Here is a 20335-nt window from a genome sequence, read left to right as displayed (position 1 = left end):
GACTTCTAAACTGTTTGGGCTGAACTACCCCAAATCCTGCCCTTCCCACAGAGCTATATGAAAGACCAAGGCCTTCCTTCTCCCTCAAGTGCTATTAGGTTGAAAATTATGCTGCGTTCATAGATCATTGCCCCTTTATAAATACATGTGTGTAGAAGCTGAATGTGTTTTTTGCTACCTCTCTTTTCCCCTCCTCGCCCTGTAAATTATAACTGAGCAGAAAGAGAGGCCACAGGTGGATAACAAGGCAGAAAGGAAAACAATGCATGTGTGAGCAGGGCAGTGACAGCTCACAAGAGATTTAAGAGCAGAGGATTACCGGTAAGTATTGCTCTCCTAAAGGCCAACAACTCTATAAAAACCAACCCTGTTTTCAACTAGGCAGAGAAATAAGTGGTGAACTTGTATTGCCTTTTCAATGAGAAATTTGCACTCATCTGGAGGTGACGCGAAGCTACTAAATTCTTCATTGGTTTTTTTTTGTGGTTTGAATTTCCTTCTGGAAGATGGATTCATTCAGAAAAGGGTTCTAATCACAACCCACATATAAAAGGAATGCTACCCCAACAATTAGAACGAGTGGGAGAAGGACACTAACCACTGGATAAATCAGAACTGAAGGCAAGGTATGCAGCCATCAGAATACAAAAAACAAAAACAAAAAACCCCCCAAGAGGAAATACATTTATTGGTAAACACACAAAAATCAAGGTGATTTGTGTGCTGTTCAGCTTTGCCTAATCAATAATAATAAATATAATGTCTTAATAGACTACACTGAGTACAAATTAAATTCCCTTTAAAGCCCACTGTTTAGCAGCTTCTGAATGTTCAGGGATGCACAAGGCACACTTCCCTGTTTCTACTATGTACAAAAGAGTCTGCTCACCACTCAGAATATCTGCATAGTAAGAATGTTTTTTTCCTGCTACTATATTTACATAAGAGCAACAGAGGATTTTAGTGCAAAAACAAAAACAAAAACAAGAGACTGTGTATTAGCCTCGGTGCTTCTGGCACACCTCTCTCTGAGTTTTATTGCACCGGCCTCGTAGCACTACATTTTAGGTCGCCAGCCGTTAATGAACTGCAGTATTTTCTTAACCTGCAACTTGCTTAGCTTGAAGTCCTCCAAAAGGATCTCTTCATTGAGCTGAACAAGCAAGTTGCCGTCAATCTTCTCTGTAACGAAAAAGGATATGACATCCTCAGATAAACCTATAAACCTCAGAGATTTAGAAACTTCCTCTATTGAAAGTCCAGACAGATCCACAGGGGGCTGCCAAGGAGAGCCGTCGCCGCAGGACCTTGGTGCTAGCTGAAGGTGGAGGGGAGATGAGAAAGGATAAGGGATGGCAAAGATGTCTTGCATGCCCTTTTTGCCAAGGTACTGATCTTCAGAAAGGTCTGGTGAGCCTGCCTGCGGCTCTTCCTCCGCACCATCTATTCTGAAAGGCAGTGGACACAAGTCAAGGCCGGGCTTCTCATCTGCTGCTTTTGGTGCACGAGGGGGTAAGGCAGGACACGAGAGAGACTGCGGTGTGCTACTGACTGCCAGGCTCTTCTCATCGGTGCACTCGAGAGAGTAACTCGCCGACTTTGGGCAAGTGGGCACTGCACAACCAGGTTCTGCTGCAGCTGGTAGGGTGTCCCCTACAGGAAATTCACTTCTATCCAAGTCAAATGTAAAAGTTGCTGGGCAGTTTCTCTTTGGTGTGCCAGGAGTCTTCTGTCTTGGATAACTGTAACTCCTGCTTGGGTCCAATAGAAATTCACCCCTGTTAAGGCCTTCAGCAGCTCCGGAACAATGATTTGGCCACGATAGCCTCAGCAGAGGGGCATCAGCAGAGGGGCTTCCAAAAGGCAGTAGGTTGCCAAAATCTTGTAGGTCAGCCTTCACTGTGCTGCACGGATAGCAAGCAACAGGAGCACTCTCGGAGGCAGACTCAGCTTCTCCTTCTGCAGCATTGCTTTTTTTTAAAAAAGATAAGCAAAAAGATAATTACTTTGGTACTTGGTGGTCATGTGAGAAAACTATTACTTTGCTTTCCATTATGTCAAGATGGCGGTCAGTGTCTTTATACAATTTCCCTTCTGCAGAACTGTTTGCACATCACAAATTCAAACACAGGAATTAGACTTGGGGGGGGGGAGGGGCGACATGCAAAGCCAAACAACACCCACATTCCCTGAAAAGCAGTTAACTGTACTGACAATTATTTTGTAATTTCTAAGCAAATTTGTTCACTTAAGTGAAGGGCACCACATTGATTAAGCTTGCTGCTATACACCAATGGGAAGTTTTTTAAAATCACTTTTCATCATGCCAGTAAAGCTTGCGAAGTTATCTAACATTGCATGTTAGACTAAGTGTATAGGGGGAAATAGGGTGGTACACTGTGTATTCTGAACTGAAATAATGAAATCTGGACTCTGCTAATTTAATAAAGAACAGATGTCTGGCCCCTGTACCTTAAACCTAGTAGGTAGAAGGATCTAGACAGATATGAGAGATAATTCTCATGTTCATTCTAAGGGAATGAACTTGCAAAACATGTGCTCTATGACAGTGCACTGTAATGCTTCCTTTGACATTAATATCCAGTGCCTCACAATTCATAGTATGCCCATCTACATGTGGACCAATTTTCAAAGCACAGTGCAAAACTGCAGGGATTTCTTGTTACAGTAATTTGGACTTCCCTGATGAGTTGGGTTGTTTTTTTAAATGGCTGGAGTAATCCACTTCAGTGACTGTTCCCTTATACAGTGGTACTTTGGGTTACATACGTTTCAGGTTACATATCCTTCAGGTTACAGACTCCGCTAACCCAGAAATAGTGCTTCAGGTGAAGAACTTTGCTTCAGGATGAGAACAGAAATCGTGCTCTGGCGGCACGGTGGCAGCAGGAGGCCCCATTAGTTAAAGTGGTGCTTCAGGTTAAGAACAGTTTCAGGTTAAGTATGGACCTCCGGAACGAATTAAGTACTTAACCCGAGGTACCACTGTTTAAGCTGTAAGGAAAACCCAAAGGTATCTATTAAGACAAGAGGCTAAATTACCTTACCTATTAAATGTATAGTTATTACAGGGAAACTTTGCACGAAACTGTTTGAAGAAATAACTTGGAAGGATGTTCTCCACAGTTACTGTAAGCATTCATGAACAAGAGAAGGCTGAGAGCCAGAAGTGTTCCGTACTTACATGTTGTGCAGCCCTGATGAATAGTACGAGAGTGTTGGACTAGGAGAACGAGTCTGCTGCCGTGCTGGTTTGTTTGCCCGCGGAGGAACAGATGGACTGGTGGATGTTGGCTTTGAATTTCGTGGAGGAACAGGAGGGGCATTCAGGAGTCTACATTCTTCTCTGACCTAGGAGGGAAATAAAACTTTATCATTCGGCAGAACTTTAGTATGTTCAAAGCACACTGCATAAGTAACCAGCAATCCATACAGAAACCCTGTAAACAGTGCTTTTCTTCTATAAAAAAGGTACTGTGTACCCTTGAGTACCCCCAGAAAAAAAGCACTGCCTGTAAAGCAGGTCAGTACTTACTACAGATGCAGAACAGAAGCTGAGAGAGAATGACTTGCTTAAGCCCACCTAGTGAGTGCACTGATCAAGCAAGATCTGGATTTCCTGGGTGACTTCCCAGCTCTTTTTCTTCACCCCCGCATCACACCTGGTGTGCAAGAATTTAAGACAAGGCTTGAGAGTCCAGGTGGGTAACCTCATCGGAATCAGAGGTAGATGCATCAGCTCAGGTCCCAGTTTTTTAAGGATCACAAAACAAGAGGAATAGGAGTGGTATTCATCCTGCAATGCCCACAAAGGTGGTTAAAAACAAGCAAACCCTGAGTAATGGAATACAATGTTACTGCCTTCTTAGTAGCAGATATGTATTCATATAGAAAGCATAGCCTGTCTACTTATCTGCTGCCAGCAGAGGGCATATGGTAGCCACTGAAGGATTGCATGAGCTGGTAGAGATGTTACTGGACCCAGCTTACTTTGGTCATCTGCCCATATACAAACAGTCTACCTATGTGAGCAAGAAACATCTGAAGAGGAGACTAGAGTGAAGGAGAACCTCTTCTTCCATAACTAGAAGCCATGGTAAAATATTAAAATATGCAACTACCCAGTAGGAAATGGGAAATCATTTAGAGTTGCTATCACAGAAAACGGCAAGCGTTTTAAAACTGGTGTTTTAAAAACCAGGCAAGACAGTCTGCACATTTCGGTTGTAACCACCCTTCAATGTTGTGATTGCAGGTTTTGTAACTGTAAGTTGTTTGTTTTTTGTTTTTTAAAAGGTGCAAGATAGCATACTACAACAATGGGAGAATTTCTCCCTCTGTGAATACTAGCAGTGAATACAAGGCTTTGATTTTTAATGCTTATTTCAAGATATTAAAATGTTTTATATATCCAGAATGCAGCACTATACCTGCCATTGTGCAAGCACCTATGCATCATCGTCATCAATTTATTAATCACCTTCTACACATCAAGGTGATGTACCATTAAAACAACAAAACAGAGCTTAAAACACAAAAAGCAGAGATAGTAAAACTAAAACAATACAAAGTGGACACTCCTGGCAAAGACCAATTAATCCCACCTGTGGCAGGGCATCAGAATAATAGGGGTGACAGGTGTGGGTACAGAGGTACTAGCTGTACAGTGGTCAAGGCAATGCTGTGTCAATTGAGTAGAAGTGAGGGGCCAGAGGATAGCACTTTGATGACCTCCATGTGAGGAGCTAATCTTTAAAGAGGCCTTCAATTCCCAAGCAAAAAAATCTAAATGATTTTTCTTTTGTGGCTGTTACTGAATTCAGCCATAGCACCAACGAGCTTTCAGTGTTGCCCCCTAGATTGCAATAAATTGATTAAATTCCGGCTCAAGCATCAGTATGGTATGCAGAGCAATAATAATGCTTTTATAAAGTGCGATAAAATGTTGTCTACATATTCATTGTGAAGAAGCAGCTCAGTCCTAGAGAGAACTTCAACCCAGAAGACCGTCCTGTACCAAGAAAGGCTCCATAGGGCACTGTTTTGAAGCTTTAAGAGAAAAAATGTATGCTCAGCAGTAACAAATGAAGCAAACATGCTCTGTAAATATTGTGCCAGGAATAAACAAGAGTGTTACTTACTCACTGCATTAAACCAAATATATAGAGAAATGCCTTTACCTCCAGAAACATGTATTTTTTTTAGCGTGCAACTACCAACTGGTATTCATTAAACCAAGGCATATTTAAATAACTTCTAAAATTAGGCTAACAATATGCTACAACACCATGGCTATATAATTCAGGGAAATATTTTTGATGTGTCTAAGAGTTTCTACATGCCTAATGGATTTTGAGAGTGTGGAGGACAGCTAAATGAAAATGCCTACCCAGTGTCCTGTACAAAAGGCAAATTCCATGTCAGGTATACAGTGGTACCTCGGGTTAAGTACTTAATTCGTTCTGGAGGTCTGTTCTTAACCTGAAACTGTTCTTAACCTGAAGCACCACTTTAGCTAATGGGGCCTCCCACTGCTGCCGCGCTGCCCGATCATGATTTCTGTTCTCATCCTGAAGCAAAGTTCTTAACCTGAAGCACTATTTCTGGGTTAGCGGAGTCTGTAACCTGAAGCGTATGTAACCTGAGGTACCACTGTAATAGCAAATTTATTGTGTGGCCACACTTGGAATACTGTGTACAGTTCTGGTTGCCACTTCTCAAAAAGGATATTGTAGAGCTAGAAAAATATGAAGAAAAGGCAACTCAAATGAGTGCAGGGCTGGAATAACTGCCCTATGAGGAAAGGCTATAACATTTGTGGGCTTTTAAGTTTGGAAAAAAGGCAAGTTGGAAGGGACATGAGAGAGGGAGAAAGAATAGTGTGGGGGAAGTGGATAGAGAAAAAGGTTTCTCTCCTCATATTAAAAACTGGAGCCAACCAATGACACCAAATGGTGGGAGATTCAGGATAGGATATCAATGGCTGCAAGTTGTGATGGTTATATATTAGCTCCAGCATCAGAGGGAGCATACTGGGGAACAACAGTGGGAGAAAGCCATTGTTCTCATGACCTGCCTGCTGCCTTCCTACAGGCATTGGTTATTCAGTGTGGGAAGCAGGATGTAGGCCTAGATGGGCTTAGGGTCTGATCCAGACCTAGTTTTGGACTAGTTTTCTGTTCTTACTTTCACCTCAGTTTTGTAGCATTATGCATACTTTCGAAAATCTGTCTGATGAGAGTCAATGTTGGGACAAAAAAACAACCACATGCATGTACGCTGCCAAAAAAGAGTCTCCAGTGACCCTTAACTCCTTAAAACCATTGTCTATCTCTACGCCATATTTTATTTAATTCCACCATTTTATTGATTTCTACTGCTGATTTTTCCATTCAGGGCATATTATTTTTTGACCCATACACCAGACATATGCTCAGCTCTAATGCAATTTTAATCATACTGTTCCTTGATGCAAAGTATTACATGGAATACTTATGGTTTGCAACATAGAGACCCCTTTTTAAAAAAACCCAAAAAACCCTGCCTGTTCAATTTGCTAAGTCAATTTCCATCACTCAAGTGTTTCTCCATTTTTCTTCTTCCCCAGGAGCATTAAGCAGGTTCCAAGTTGGTAACCTTTTGTTCTTGGGAGGACATATTCATTCAGCATTGAGTTTCATCTTACCATTAAAAATGGCAAAAATTCTTTGCATAGCAAAAAAAACATTTCTCCATTCAAATTTACATGTGAAGTTGCACAATGCACAGAAAAATGCATGCTCTACAGGGATACATTTTTATTGGACGCAATAAAATCCTGTTCTCAAATGTGGTTTACTTCCAAACCAATCTAGAAAAGTGCAAACTCTAGAGGGGGAAAAATGAACACCAAGGCTGCTATCCTATACCCATCTTATTGTGAGTAAGACCCACTGAGCTCAGCGAGGTATACTTTTAAGTAGATATATACAGGATTGTACTTAAGCCTTCAAGAACTATGAAATGGGTATGGGCTAACTGAGGAAATAATTCTTTCTGCAGAAGATCTGGGGGATCCCAAAGCATCTGAATTCACAATTATGACAGTAGGACTTGCAATCCTGGGTCAGGAAATCAAGTTCACCCCATTATCCAGATCAACACTTTTAAGTTTATGATCTGGACCTACCATCACCCATCTTTATTAGAAAAAAGAAAGACCATGACTTACTGCTTCTGATTTAGGAGGCACAGGTGGTGGAGGTAGGGAAACTTCTGGAGATTTTGATGTTACTGTTATAGGTGCTGGAAGAGAAGAATTGCCACACTTGGACCGGAAAGAACTCCTATAGCTGTCACATTTGTTCTTCTCACTTTGTGAGCGAGTGAAAGGCTGATCATTCATTTTCCCACCCCCCTGGTCCAGCCACAGTTCCTCATAAGGAAGTTCCGGTTTGGTAGGCAAACACAACGATTCTTCACAAACTTCAGGGAACAGGTAGTCGCTGCTGCCATCGCCAGAGTCCTGGCACTGCAGGGCATCATGGGAGAATAAAGCCCACTCATTGCACAAGTCCCTGCAGCCATGAAGGTTCACCTCACTATTTCCATGGAGGTTGTTTCCATAAACACAAACCGAGAGGCGGTGGAAGGATTGCGTCAACTCGTCCCGAGCGTAGCTAAGAGAGTTTGGCATGTGGTTGTGGCTGTGGGGCCGGGCTTTCTGGGGACTTTTGCACTCTTCATTCCAGTCGGCTTTCACATCTCTTACGCCACGGGAATACTCGTCTATGTCAAACTGCTCTTGGCAGAGACTGAACCAGTGCTTGACAAAGGCTTCGTGACCCACCTCCCCTTTCACAAGGCTTTCGGGGAGCGTGAACTTTGGAAGAGCCAAATGCAAAGGGAAGTGCATGGGAATGATTTTGTTGCTGTGCAGCGCACAGCAAACCACCACAGTCTTGGTCTGAATGTTGACAAACTTGTAGCGGTGCCCCTCGCGGACAAAATGCAGGTCGTAAGGGTTTCGCGGCGGAGAGCTGGGCACAGTCACATTCACGGGCAGCCGTGTCTTCTCCACGATGTTGCGAATGGTGTGTTCGCCCTCCTGCATCTGCAGCTCCAGGGGGCTGCGTGTGCTGAAGCGGCCCTTGCACTGGAAAGGAAGGCTGATGCTCTCATTGGTCCTGTGGTTCATGCAGATCAGGCACGGCATCTTGCCTCTGCCCAGCTTGCTGATGGAATTGAGCTTCCCGATTTTCTTGAAGATGGTGTTGAGCCGTGACTTTTCCTTGGAAGATTTTGCATAGAGGATTTCCGCTTGCCCCATTAACGTCAGCTCGTCTCCCGTGCAGAGGGTGATGTTGTAAAGCTCGGTGTCTTCGTTGCATTCGCCCGAAGCCACCTGTAGCACAGAAAATTTAAGAGATGCCCGGGTAAGTCATTTCGAACATGAAGCATAAAAGCAACAGCTGCAGAAACAACAAATTAAAAATTATTGAAACTGCAGATAACGGATCAACATTTATTTAAAATGTCTTATTTAAATTTCCTCTACAACCAACCTGATTTCTTTACTGAATATGAAATTCTATGAATCCATATGTACACAGGCAATTCTGACATATCCTGGAAAAAATTATGCCCCAGCCAAAGAATAAAAACAATGCAATTAATGTAGGGAAAGCAAACATTTGAACCGAGTAAGACCACCCCCTGCAAAGCCTTGCAAATTAGGACTGAGTCACTCTGACTTTGCTGAATTTTTCATCCCACTCCCATAACTGGCAGTGCGGCAGGTGCCAGCTGCATCCTCTCTTTTCTGGCTTAAGACAGCCTCTATAGTTCTGCCATGGATCTGTGCTTCAAGGACATAATGGAGTACTACAATGGTTGAATACTCATGTGTGTGTGTGTGTGTGTGTGTGTGTGTGTGTGTGTGTGTGTATAGGAGGTTAAAACATAAAGGAGAGTATACAAGTGCTATCAGTGAAGATGACACAGAGTTGGGCTACAAATGCTAGTGTTTCCTAAGCCCAGGAAACAATCAAATTCTATTATTGTAGGAAAGGTGACAGGTAGAGTTTACTACTTGGACTGATCATGTCCTGGAGGAATTGCAGCTTATCCCGAGGCAAGTAGCCAAGTGGCAAGCTACACGGCTGAACCAAGAGACACAGAGAATCAGGAGTGAGCAATACTGAATGCACAAGTTAGGTTGCAGAGCCTGCCTCCCCTTGATGAAACTTTGCAATTTCATAGAAAAATTGCCCCTTTTCTGGTCTACACTCTTTAAGAGTGTCAGAGGCAAGCTTCTTCAGCTGGATGCGGGGAAGGCTAGGTTTTCTTGGGTCTCAGCCTTGGGTGTATATTTGTATTGTGCGGTGTAGTGGCTAAAGCACTGGACTGTGACCTGGGAGTCCAGGGTTCAAATCCTCATGCAGCCATGAAGATCACAGGGCAACCTTGGGCCAGTCACTGTCTCTCAGTCTATCCTACCCCACAGAGTTGTTGTGAAGATAGAATGGGGAGTGGAAGAACCATATTTTTGTATGCCACCTTGATTCCTTGGAGGAAGGATGGGTTATAAATATAAAAATACATAGGGAATTTTTTAAAAAAATGTTTTAAATTTAATTTGTTTTTCTCAATTGCTTTTTAATTGCCTGTAAGACAGAGTTGTTCCACCTGGTCTTTGGCTTAGAATCAGATTGATTCCCTCCCCCTTTCTTTTTCCTTTCTCCTCCTGTGAAGAGGCTGCATCCTAATGTTTTAATGTTGTATCTTAATCTTTTAAATTGTATTTTAATCAACTTGTTTTTATTATTGGTTGTTAGCTGCCCTGAGCCCGGTCTTGGCTGGGGAAGGCGGGGTATAAATAAAAATTATTGTTATTATTATTATTATTATTATTATTATTATTATTATTATTACTAAATCTGTTTTTATTGTATGATTGGAAATCACCCTGAGACTTATATGGAAGGAGATTCATAAATTTAAAAATAAGAAATAAATATAAGCTAATAAATAAGAATGGAATGGAACTAGTAATGGCTAGGGCTCCAAGAGCATGGCATGTGAGAAAGCATCACATTTCCACACATAAACAGAGTACTGCCTAAAATCGTCGGCTCTTTTACACCATATACATTTTGTTACTGAGTTAAGTGTAGACTGAGATCCCAATCTGATGATCAGCCTAAGAACCACTCCTTCCAGTCACACTGGAAATTGCACAAATGGAATGCAGAAGGAATAGAACAAACCCATCAGAGGTGTTCGGGCATCCACTATATTCATGTAATTCAAAATAATAATATTAATTGTATCCACACAAACTAAACAAATGGGCTACAGACTTTTAGCTCTTGATACATTCTCCAGTCCTTTGTCAACCCTTTCCTATTTACTGAGGCCATTGTTCCTTAGTGAGCAAAAATATTGAGTTCGCAATACCTCCCACAAACACATTGCCAGAGTTAAGAAATCACAAATAACTTATACTTTTCCCAGTAGGAAAATACACCCCCCACCCACAAAAGGTTGCCAGATTTGGTCATGGAAGATCCAGGTTCAAATCTCTGCTGAGCCATAACATTCATCTGCGTAGCTTTAGGCAAGTTACTGTCAAGCTTAACATATTACACAGGAATGTGAAAAAGAAAAGTAAGAATATATTATAAACTCACCTTGAATTCATGAGATAGGACAATAATGATGGCCTTTCCCCCAACCCCTCCAGTGTTTTTGAATGTATGTATGTGTGATTTTACCCCACCCCTGTAATTAACAACTCGCCTGGTAACTATAGGAGACCTGGCATTTTATGCTAGAGAAGTGGTGTCCAAACTTTTTTCAAAGAGGGCCAGATTTGATGAAGTGAAGGGCCATGAGGGCCGACCAAAGTTAAGCTTTTTTTTAGGATTGAAGTTGTTGGGCTTTTTTTAGGATTTTACCCCAGGGACCGGATTAGGCCCCTGAAACAGACTTTGGACATGCCTATGCTAGAGAGTGCATGGGAAACGAATGAGCTGCCACCCTATTGGTTCTGGTCTAGGGAGGGAGGCGGGAGGCCTTGGCCCATCCAGCTGCCTCCAGTGCAATGGATCAGAGAGTTGGGTTGCACCCTTTCCCAACACAGATAATTACGCAGCATAATATATTCCTTTTGTTCCAAAAGCCTGTTCGTATTCAGAGTGGCATTCAATTTCTGCTTCTTAGTATTTGTAGTTGTTAACTGCATGCTACCACATAAGTAATGAGCATAGCAATCCTAACTCGCGTTTATACTCTGTTTGGGGATAAGGTGAAATATCCTGGAGATCTGCTTGCACAGAGACTGCCACATCCAATTCCCTATGGGAATCTTACCTCCACTGACTAAAATAGAAGGGAATGGACTGTACCAACCCCATAGTTAAGTGAACCATTACTGAGACCATGCTAGGGAAACAAAGGGGCTTTGTATCATGCCCACACCTACCCATGGCACTATCCGTTTTCCTCCTCTCTCCTGGTCAAACATTGCTGATGGAGCGCCAATGCTGGTAGAACTTCGATGCCAGCAGAACTTTCCACTGGTGCAAGTGTTGTTCTGCTAGTGTATGTCTACCTTCAAAAACATGCAAAGCCCTTGCTAAGTGTGAATAACAACTTGACAGAACTGGAGGAGATGCATCTTATGCATGTGCTTAAAGCTGAATACTTTGGCATGAACAGCATGCCTGGCTAGTATTGCACTTTCAGAGTTTCCCAAGAGGAAGTAATTCAAATGCTGTGTTCAAATCTACACATCCTCAATAGAGCTAATCCAGGAAACAATCAGGATTTCCCTGTACGTGATACTCATTTACAATTCAGGTCAATGCCATGGCAGTATTATGAAACATTAATATTAAACAATGGTAGATTTCACACCGTGATTAACTATTCTCTCTCTCTCTCTCTCTCTCTCTCTCTCTCTCTCTCTCTCTCACACACACACACACACACTCACTCAAACTCACACACTTCTAGAGCTGCTTCACACAAGACTTTTTTGCTTTTTTAGGATTTTATGGAGAAATGGAGAAATGGAGAAGGGGCATTTTGGACACATGAGTATTTTAAATTAAACATAGACATGGTAAAACAGGCACGTGGAGTGTTTTTTCCCCTTCAAAAAGCCCTCACATGTTTTGCACACATTTTCCTACAGAAATACAGTATTCATTGAAGACAGATATCCTGTGTGATGTAGACTTCCAAGATGGGATTTAGTTTCAATTTAAGTAATATCAACTGGAGATAAGAACACTCTGAACTTTGCAGAACACTCCCCTCTCCTCACATTTTTGCATTACACACACGGTGACATCTCCCATGAGAAACAAGAAGCAACAGAGAAATCAGTGGCCCCGATTCCTCTTTTGGCATGGTCTATGTCATGTGTGAATAGGCAGCTTGCACACTTGCTCTATGGTGATATATATGAACTCAACACACATCTGAGTGCAAAGATATGCAAGTCCTTGTACTGCAAATTTGACAGGATGGGCAAGACTGTTGCTGCTCAAGTTTAACACCTGAAGACAAAGTCCCTTGCTTAGAGAAGTAATTTCATGTCAGTTTTGTTATTCTGAAGCAAAGGTGCACATAAAAAGGTGTTCATTTGCACTTTCATTTATTAATGACAGAGACAAAAGAGATATGTAAAGCATTATAAATTAGTAATTTCTGACATAGCTCAAATACAGTTCTGCACTACCACAGATATCAGGCTCAGCCAGCTATTAAGTGACTGCAGCAATTTATCTTATGTGTGTATAATGAACTGAAATAAAATGCTAGGTATCAGGGAAACCTAATTTCCTAAACAGTATTTAAAACATCTAACAATAAGTACATTAACTGGGTAGAGAAAAATGACATTTGCAAAGTTTCTTCTAAACTATGCGTCATGGCATCTAACTCCTCTCCAGCTTAAGCTACAACTGCTATCTAAAGACAAACACAGTAAAGTTGTGCTTAGAAATGCCATGGGGAACTATAGCTCAGAACTGCAACGCTAATTGCTTTGTCTAGGATTTCCACCCTCTGGCATGCCAATGGCATTAATGAGCACATCACTTAGCACAGCCACCCTCATATCCGGATCTCCTCCTTTTGTGGTGGTACACATAAGAGACTTCAGAAGAAGTGATGATGTGCATTCATTGGCACCACCTCCGCATTATACTGCAATGGTCAAAGACCTCTATTAATACCTTCCAGCGTTCTGAAAGTGTTTGCAGTGTGGTCACAACTTGAGATCAAGGTCCCAGTGTGCTTGGTCTGACTCCTCTGCTTCCTCCCTCCCACGCTGGAGTCTCGGCTGCAGAATAACTCCTTTTGTTGCCTTACTGTACGGTTTCCAGCCTCCTCTTTCCCCGTACATTTGGAAACACATTTTTAGAGCTGAATTTGGGATTAGGGCCCCTTGCTGGTCTCGAGGCAAAATGTATGAGACTACATCGCAGAAAGATTGGATTCAATTTTGCATTAACCAAGTAATGCTTCAGTGTACTGAAAATATTTGCATTCATGGACTTGAAGCTTTACCCAGAGAACCTAAAATATCTTGCAGTTAGATTTTTGGGTAAGAATCCTCAACAACTTTCCCCCTTTTCTTCAGAGACTAAACCTATTGAATTACCACCTCCAGGATCAGGAGGCTCCAGTTCATTTTCTTCTGCCACTATGCTGGAAGGAGTGTGTGTGTTTAAAACTTGCAGCCCCAAGTTCTGCTTTCAAGAAAGAGATGTGGGATGGGTGAACACTCAGTAACTTAAATTAGACTTGGGTATGATTCATGTCACTGATTCCCATCTGGCCAGTTTTGCGATTCAGGCATTGCACTAGAGCAGGGATGGGGGACCAGGTACTGCTGGAGTCCAATTCACATCTGCCCCAGCTAGCATTGCCAGTGGTCAGGGAGTTGGAGTCCAATTAACATCTGGAAGGCCAAAGGCTAGTCACTTCTGCACATATAGGATGCAAATATAGGATCTTGTCTGAGGCTTTTAACTGGCAGTGGCAGGCACTGAACCTGGGAATGAGCTACAGTCCCTCAGCTTGACTAACTGGCAGATTTGAGTCTTGGCCTCAGATTTAACACCTAACTCAACCCTATTAACCTGATGTATTGGTTGCATTTGTAACCCTCTGTTCCTCCAAGGGGTTCAGGGCTGCTATTCATTAGGTCATCACATTTTAGCCACATGACAAAACCTGTGAGATAGTACAAGCTGAGAAATAATGGCAGGTCCAAAGGCACCAAATAAACTTCACAGTTGAAATGGGATCTGAAGCTAGATTTTCTACACCCAAATATAGCCTTCCAGTATGGGGAAATTAGCTCCTAACAAATAAAGGGGCAGACCAAATAGGAAGGTTTTATCATAAGTTTGATCATTGGCAATTTAGCTGTTTTCAGATATCACGTTACTGGCTCTTCAAATTATTTGGTTAGAATATGGTTCAAGAATAGGTGATGAGAAAAATTGATTCTTCCTTCTCACTTGCACCTTGAGAAGACGACCCGGTTTCCTCAAACCAGTTTTCTGTGACATCCTAACTGGCAAACTGTGGTTTAATTAATCCCTCCAAACCAGGATTGCAAACCATAGTTTGATGAGCAAAGAGGAAGCTGTCTTATATCAGGTCAAACTATTTGTCTCACTAGCCTAATGTCATCTTGGCAGGGGCTCTCCATTTCTATCTTCAACAATAGTTGCCATGTTCAGGTGTTACATTCTAGATACTCAAATTGTGATTTGCCTAGGGGGCTGTAGCTCATTCCCAGGTTCAATGCCTGCCACTGCCAGTTAAAAGGCTCAGATAGCAGGTGGAATATACCTTTGCCTATATTATCTTACAGGACTTTCATGAGGACAAAACAATATATTTATAATACTTGCAAAGGAGTTCACTGTGCACCTCTCATGCCTTATATATCAGGAGCTATAAAACTCAGGCTGGAAAATACAATTTTTCTACCTAGAAAATGCTCAAATGACTTTGCCATTTTTTTATTTATTTTTTGCTAAAATTATAATGTCTACCTGCAATTTATACCAAACCACCAAGAATACTTCAACTTCTAAAACAGGGGAAAACAGACAGTGCTCTTGCAGCTTTGGGAAGTTACATACTCCTAATTATTCACTGCACAAATATGATAACATAAGTTCAGTGTGTAAATACCAACACAGACATATTAGTGGTCATTATAATCTCCCAGAGTATGCTGTTCTGTTCTGCATCTAATATAGTATCAATGTACACAGATTTGTGTGTTGTGTGTTGTACAGACATAACCCAAGAGATCCTAGCAGGAGATCTCCCAGTTGGCACCATTTGGAACTCCCATGAGACTCACTTGGCTTTTTCTCTAAACTTGTGTGTGTGTGTGTGTGTGTGTGTGTGTGTGTAGGAATAAACCTGAAGATCAACAGGGCTGAATCCAATTCTAACATGCTTAACTTTCTGACTTAGATGTTACACCCTCTTCTCAAATTTTACTGAATATTAATAATGTTATCTTGACTATAGATGAACTTGCTCAAATGAGAGGTCAAGCATACATAGCCACATCCAAAGTACATAGGAACATAGAACTATGCCTTGTATTTAAACAACCCATCAATCCATGTAGCTCAGTACTGTTTACTATAGATTGGCGGCGGCAGCCCTCCATGGTTTCACAGACTAGGAACATTTTCCAGTCCTACTTGGAGGTGTCAGGGATTGATCCTGGAACTTCCTGCATGTAAACCAGTGCTCTACCATTGAGCTACTGCCCTTACAGTGATAGACCACCATCTTGGATAGGCCCATGCAGTATGTGCACCTCCCTAGAAAACAATTACTTATTTTTCTAAAGTGATTGTGGCAAGAGGAAATAGCTTGTGGTATTTAACCGTTAAGGTGAATCCAGAACAAACATGGAAACTGCTAGAGGTCATTCTAAATGGCTAAGACACTCTAACATACAAGATTGGGAAGAGAAAGAGAGAGAGGGAGGAACAGTCTACAGACACTGCAGTCAGAATTTATGTGGGTAGTAGTTTCTGACATTACTTTGTTTAACAGTGCCACGGCCTCCCTATTTGCAGGGCTTAAAGAAAAAAGCAACAACATGTCATCTGAATCATGTTATTTCTCGTGGCTGCTGAATAGATTTTAAATCAAGGAATCATTAGTCCTTTCTGTTTCCATGTAAATGCTGATAATCTTCACCAGTGTTGAGGGGTTTCAATAATAGTCCATACAGCCCCTATGTAGCCTAAGACATTCTGTGGAGTGAATGAAGCAGCTGCTCCCTCACCAATTAAAATCTAAGGGGTCGGAGGGGAGGGAGAGGGAAGGGGAGTGAACAACAAAAGAATCTCTGTCTAAAATTTGGAGGCAATTAAACAGATCGGAAAAGAACATTGCTTATTGAAGGTGGTTCCCTCTTTGAAAAAGTCTTCGTATATATCTCGCACTGATTTACAGAGACTTCAAGATGGGTTTGGGGGAAATGTACACAGTAAGTTGCAGTTTAAATACCATCAGACTAAGACAACTCAGCAACCCAAAATTACTTCTCCCACAGAGCACAGTTGCTCAACTTCCATGTATATATATATAAAGGGTTTAACCATAAATCATTTCACTAGGGATAAATATTAGTTTAGGGGCTACCTTAACGTTGAATGTTATTTCCTCCATGACGTAAACTCGTTCAGGAAATGCTTTAGCCACCTCCTCCACACTGTTAAAATACTGCACTGGCTCCTTAATATCACGGTCTTGTTCCAGCAGCTTAAACTGCCCTGAAAACAGATGATAAAATAGAAGAGCAATAAGATATTTATATTGGACGGCTGTTTCTGTGGCAACTGCTAACGAATTCCCTACACTATTTAACTTGGTCAGTTTCCTCCAATTATTAACAGTTAGGCAATGGAAGAACAGATTGCACAACTCTTTGCGAACCTGAAAAGGAAAGAGTTACCAAGCTTTGCTAAACCGGAATTAGAAGAATGTGTGTGGGCTGACGTGAAATTTAATAGAATTTACAGGCGGGCTCTCTGGAAGTGGACTGAAAGCACAAATGCATTCTCATGGTAGAATTACACACAGATTTCTGCACATTTAGAACTTTCCCCAACACGTTACAGTACTTTATGTGTTAAAAGCACAAACTCAATTTTTACAGGAAAATACCCCAGAAAAAGAAAAGCACAGATCTGTAAGAACTGAAGAAATTTCACTGGCCAATTCACAGTGTTCCCAAGAGCCCCTTTTGAGGGGCACAAAGCTTAGGGATATTCACCAGTTTTCAGAATTTCTGTTCTGCTGCTTCACAAAACATTGCATTTTTGAAGCCACTTTTATGGTCACATAATAGGTTAAACTGTCAAGTCACTAGAGTTCTGTGAAAACAGGCAGTGTTATTAGTGTTTATCAGAATGCACTGATATGCTTTCTGGTTGTTTTGTACTACGATGCCAATTAGCCCCAGGCAGCACGGCCAATGATCAGGGTGATGGCCATTGTAGTCCAAAACATATGGAGAACAGGATCCCAGCAAGATGGCTTTTGGGAAACCTAAGTCTTTATTTCCCATGCTTGATACTTACTGTATATGGGCAGTACAAGCTAGTCTGGAAATAAAGCCTGTTGACGTCACAAAATACTCACAATGGGTTATCTGCTCCACATACCAATACTCTGTATATAAATTTGGGGTCACATAAGGGAAGTTCATTTAAATAAAACCTAATTGCATTATGTCTTGCTGTAACCAAACAGAACTAGCACAATACAGTCTTTTTACAAACTGGGAATGTATGGTAAAGATTTACTTTTGCTTGGAATAGGATCTGGATGGTAAAAGCACCATTGTTTGGGGCCTATTCACATGAACATTTTATCAGTGGTAAAAGCCAGCACATGAAACTGATATATTGCATGAATCAATTCCTACAATTCAACCATGGTACTAGCTTTGCTATAATGTGGACACAATATCAATCAATGAAGATAAGCTTATCAAATGATAAGATTAATTTGTAATAAGTACCACCAATGCAATACTGTGGATTTGACATCCGTGACTGTAATTTATAGAAACTAATTATCAGCAACATGCACTTAAAATATCAATAGTGTGCGGTAGAATGTAGCAGCCATGAACTCACCAATAATTTAAACCTTTTTTTCGTATAGGTATATACACCCCCACCCCCCACCCCAACTTATCACAAACCTTAATTCAATACTACTTCCTAAGTGCAAGCAGTTATCTGAAATATTATTTGGAATGTTATTATTCTACACTAATTTAACAGATTAATTTTTTTTTGCAAAAACAATACTTGAGATCACCACGCTCCCCAAGATGCTGAAAACAGTTGGCTGTCCTAGGACTAATTTATATGTTCATTTTTGGAACTGTGTTTGGAGACTCTTGAGAGTCCCATGGACTGCAAGAAGATCAAACTTATCCATTCTTAAGGAAATAAGCCCTGAGTGCTCACTGGAAGGACAGATCGTGAAGCTGAGGCTCTAGTACTTCAGCCACCTCATGAGAAGAGAAGACTCCCTGGAAAAGACCCTGATGTCAGGAAAGATTGAGGGCACAAGGAGAAGGGGATGACAGAGGATGAGATGGTTGGACAGTGTTCTCAAAGATACAAGCATGAGTTTGACCAAACTGTGGGAGGCAATGAAAGATGGGAGGGCCTGGCATGCTCTGGTCCATGGGGTCACGAAGAGTCGGACACAACTAAATGACTAAACAACAATAGCTTTTTGCTGTTTCCCCCTGACATACAGAACATAAGAAGAGCCTGCTGGATCAGACCAATGGCTCACCTAGTCCAGCATATCCTCTTCTCATTTCACATAGTGACCAAACCAGATGACTGTGGGAAACCTGTAAGCAGGATTCGAACACAGGAGCCCTCTCCCCAAGCATGCTATTTCAAATGTGCTTCCACGTTCACAGCAACCCAGCACCAAATCCCCCTTCTATTCAGTGTGGAATCTCATTTATGTGCCATGAACCTTTAGTTGGCAGATATTAATATAAAGGGAAAAAAAAATATTTGAAAGGCACTGTTGTTGATTGAAAATCCTGTGGGAAACAGCAACAAGTACACTGTCCTGTTATTTTGAGTGAAAACAGACAACCCAATTAGCAAATATTCCTATTTAAGAAATCCTGCATGGCTATGCTAAGTACATGGGACTTCAAGTCTCTGGGTGAGCTATATCTTTAGAAGCACAGATATGGAAAAGTAACCACATATGGCATTGTACAGCAGGGACTATGGATGGGTTCTCACAACATGGCAAGCCAAAATATGGTTTACCAAGATTGTGCAAACATACAGGCTCCCAGAGACGAGCTCACAGTTGTTCTGCTCCTCTCTGGTCCTTTTTGCACCCATGCTGCACTGAGTGATGCCAGATTTGGCATAGTGAGTCGTCTGAATCCAGGCCTATGGTTAAAACTCACTCATTAACCACAAGCTCCAACCAACTTTAATTCTGCTCTCTGGGAGCCTGCACAATTCCAGCAAGCTATAGTTTACTGTATCATGTGAACCAAGTTGATGTGGCAAACAGTTTGCTTTCGCCCACTCTTAACTGCACTGTATTTGGCGCACGCACGCACACACGCACACACACACACAATACATACATACAAATATATATTGAAATTGTTGCAACTGTTCAGTGTACTGATGCCATGCTACAGAGGACAGAGTTGGGGGGTTGACAGCAAACTCCCACTTCCTCTGATTTTTATTCATTTGCTGAAAAGTCTTGCTGAGTTTGCTACTCCTACATCAGAGCTCCTTTTTAAAATATGATGGCTTAGTTCATTCATTGACATCTTGCTTATTGCGCATTCTTCTGTGCCTTTCAGGTTTTGACCCTGGTCCATGTTAAACAGGCTGCGGTGGAAGTGTAGGATGCTGTATAGTAAAAAATTCCATTTGACAGGGACAGTTATGTAAACATTTCTGCTTCTGCCTGGAACTCTGGATAGAACAAGCAAGCCTTGAAAGAAGAACTGCTTTCGAAAAGCAGGATGTTTGAATATGTACATAGAGCAACCTCATGTAAAAGACTGCTTTTGTTTCACAAGGAGGAAGCTTGTGAAACAAAATGGGAGGATTTAATTCCAAAAAGAGTCTATGTGGCTATATAGTTTTTGGCAATATGTATTCATAGTACATTATAATGTGGGAAGAAATTAATTCTAGTTTAACCAGCATTCAGCATTCTAAAATCCAGTAGCCATACTAAAGTGTGT

General features: G+C 41.5%; 1 protein-coding gene across 3 annotated transcripts in view; it reads right to left on the bottom strand.

The window, feature by feature from the left end:
- Positions 1 to 670: 670 nt before the first annotated feature.
- Positions 671 to 20335, bottom strand: part of GAREM1 (GRB2 associated regulator of MAPK1 subtype 1) — a 76966-nt gene continuing 57301 nt past the window's right edge. For 2 of the 3 annotated variants that reach the window (XM_081873678.1, XM_081873679.1), the window contains 4 exons: positions 16708 to 16838; positions 7232 to 8404; positions 3206 to 3372; positions 671 to 1970 (listed from right to left, as the gene is read on the bottom strand). In XM_081873678.1, coding sequence (XP_081729804.1) covers positions 1058 to 1970; positions 3206 to 3372; positions 7232 to 8404; positions 16708 to 16838 — 2384 coding nt within the window. In that variant the 3' untranslated portion in view covers positions 671 to 1057. The remainder of the gene's footprint in view (positions 1971 to 3205; positions 3373 to 7231; positions 8405 to 16707; positions 16839 to 20335) is intronic. The other variant, XM_081873680.1, reaches the window with a different exon arrangement.

Source organism: Podarcis erhardii (assembly GCF_964252035.2).
Source record: "Podarcis erhardii genome assembly, chromosome: 8".
Taxonomy (NCBI): Eukaryota; Metazoa; Chordata; class Lepidosauria; order Squamata; family Lacertidae; genus Podarcis; species Podarcis erhardii.
Note: the sequence above shows the minus strand (reverse complement) of the source record. Positions and strands in the feature narration are given on the sequence as shown.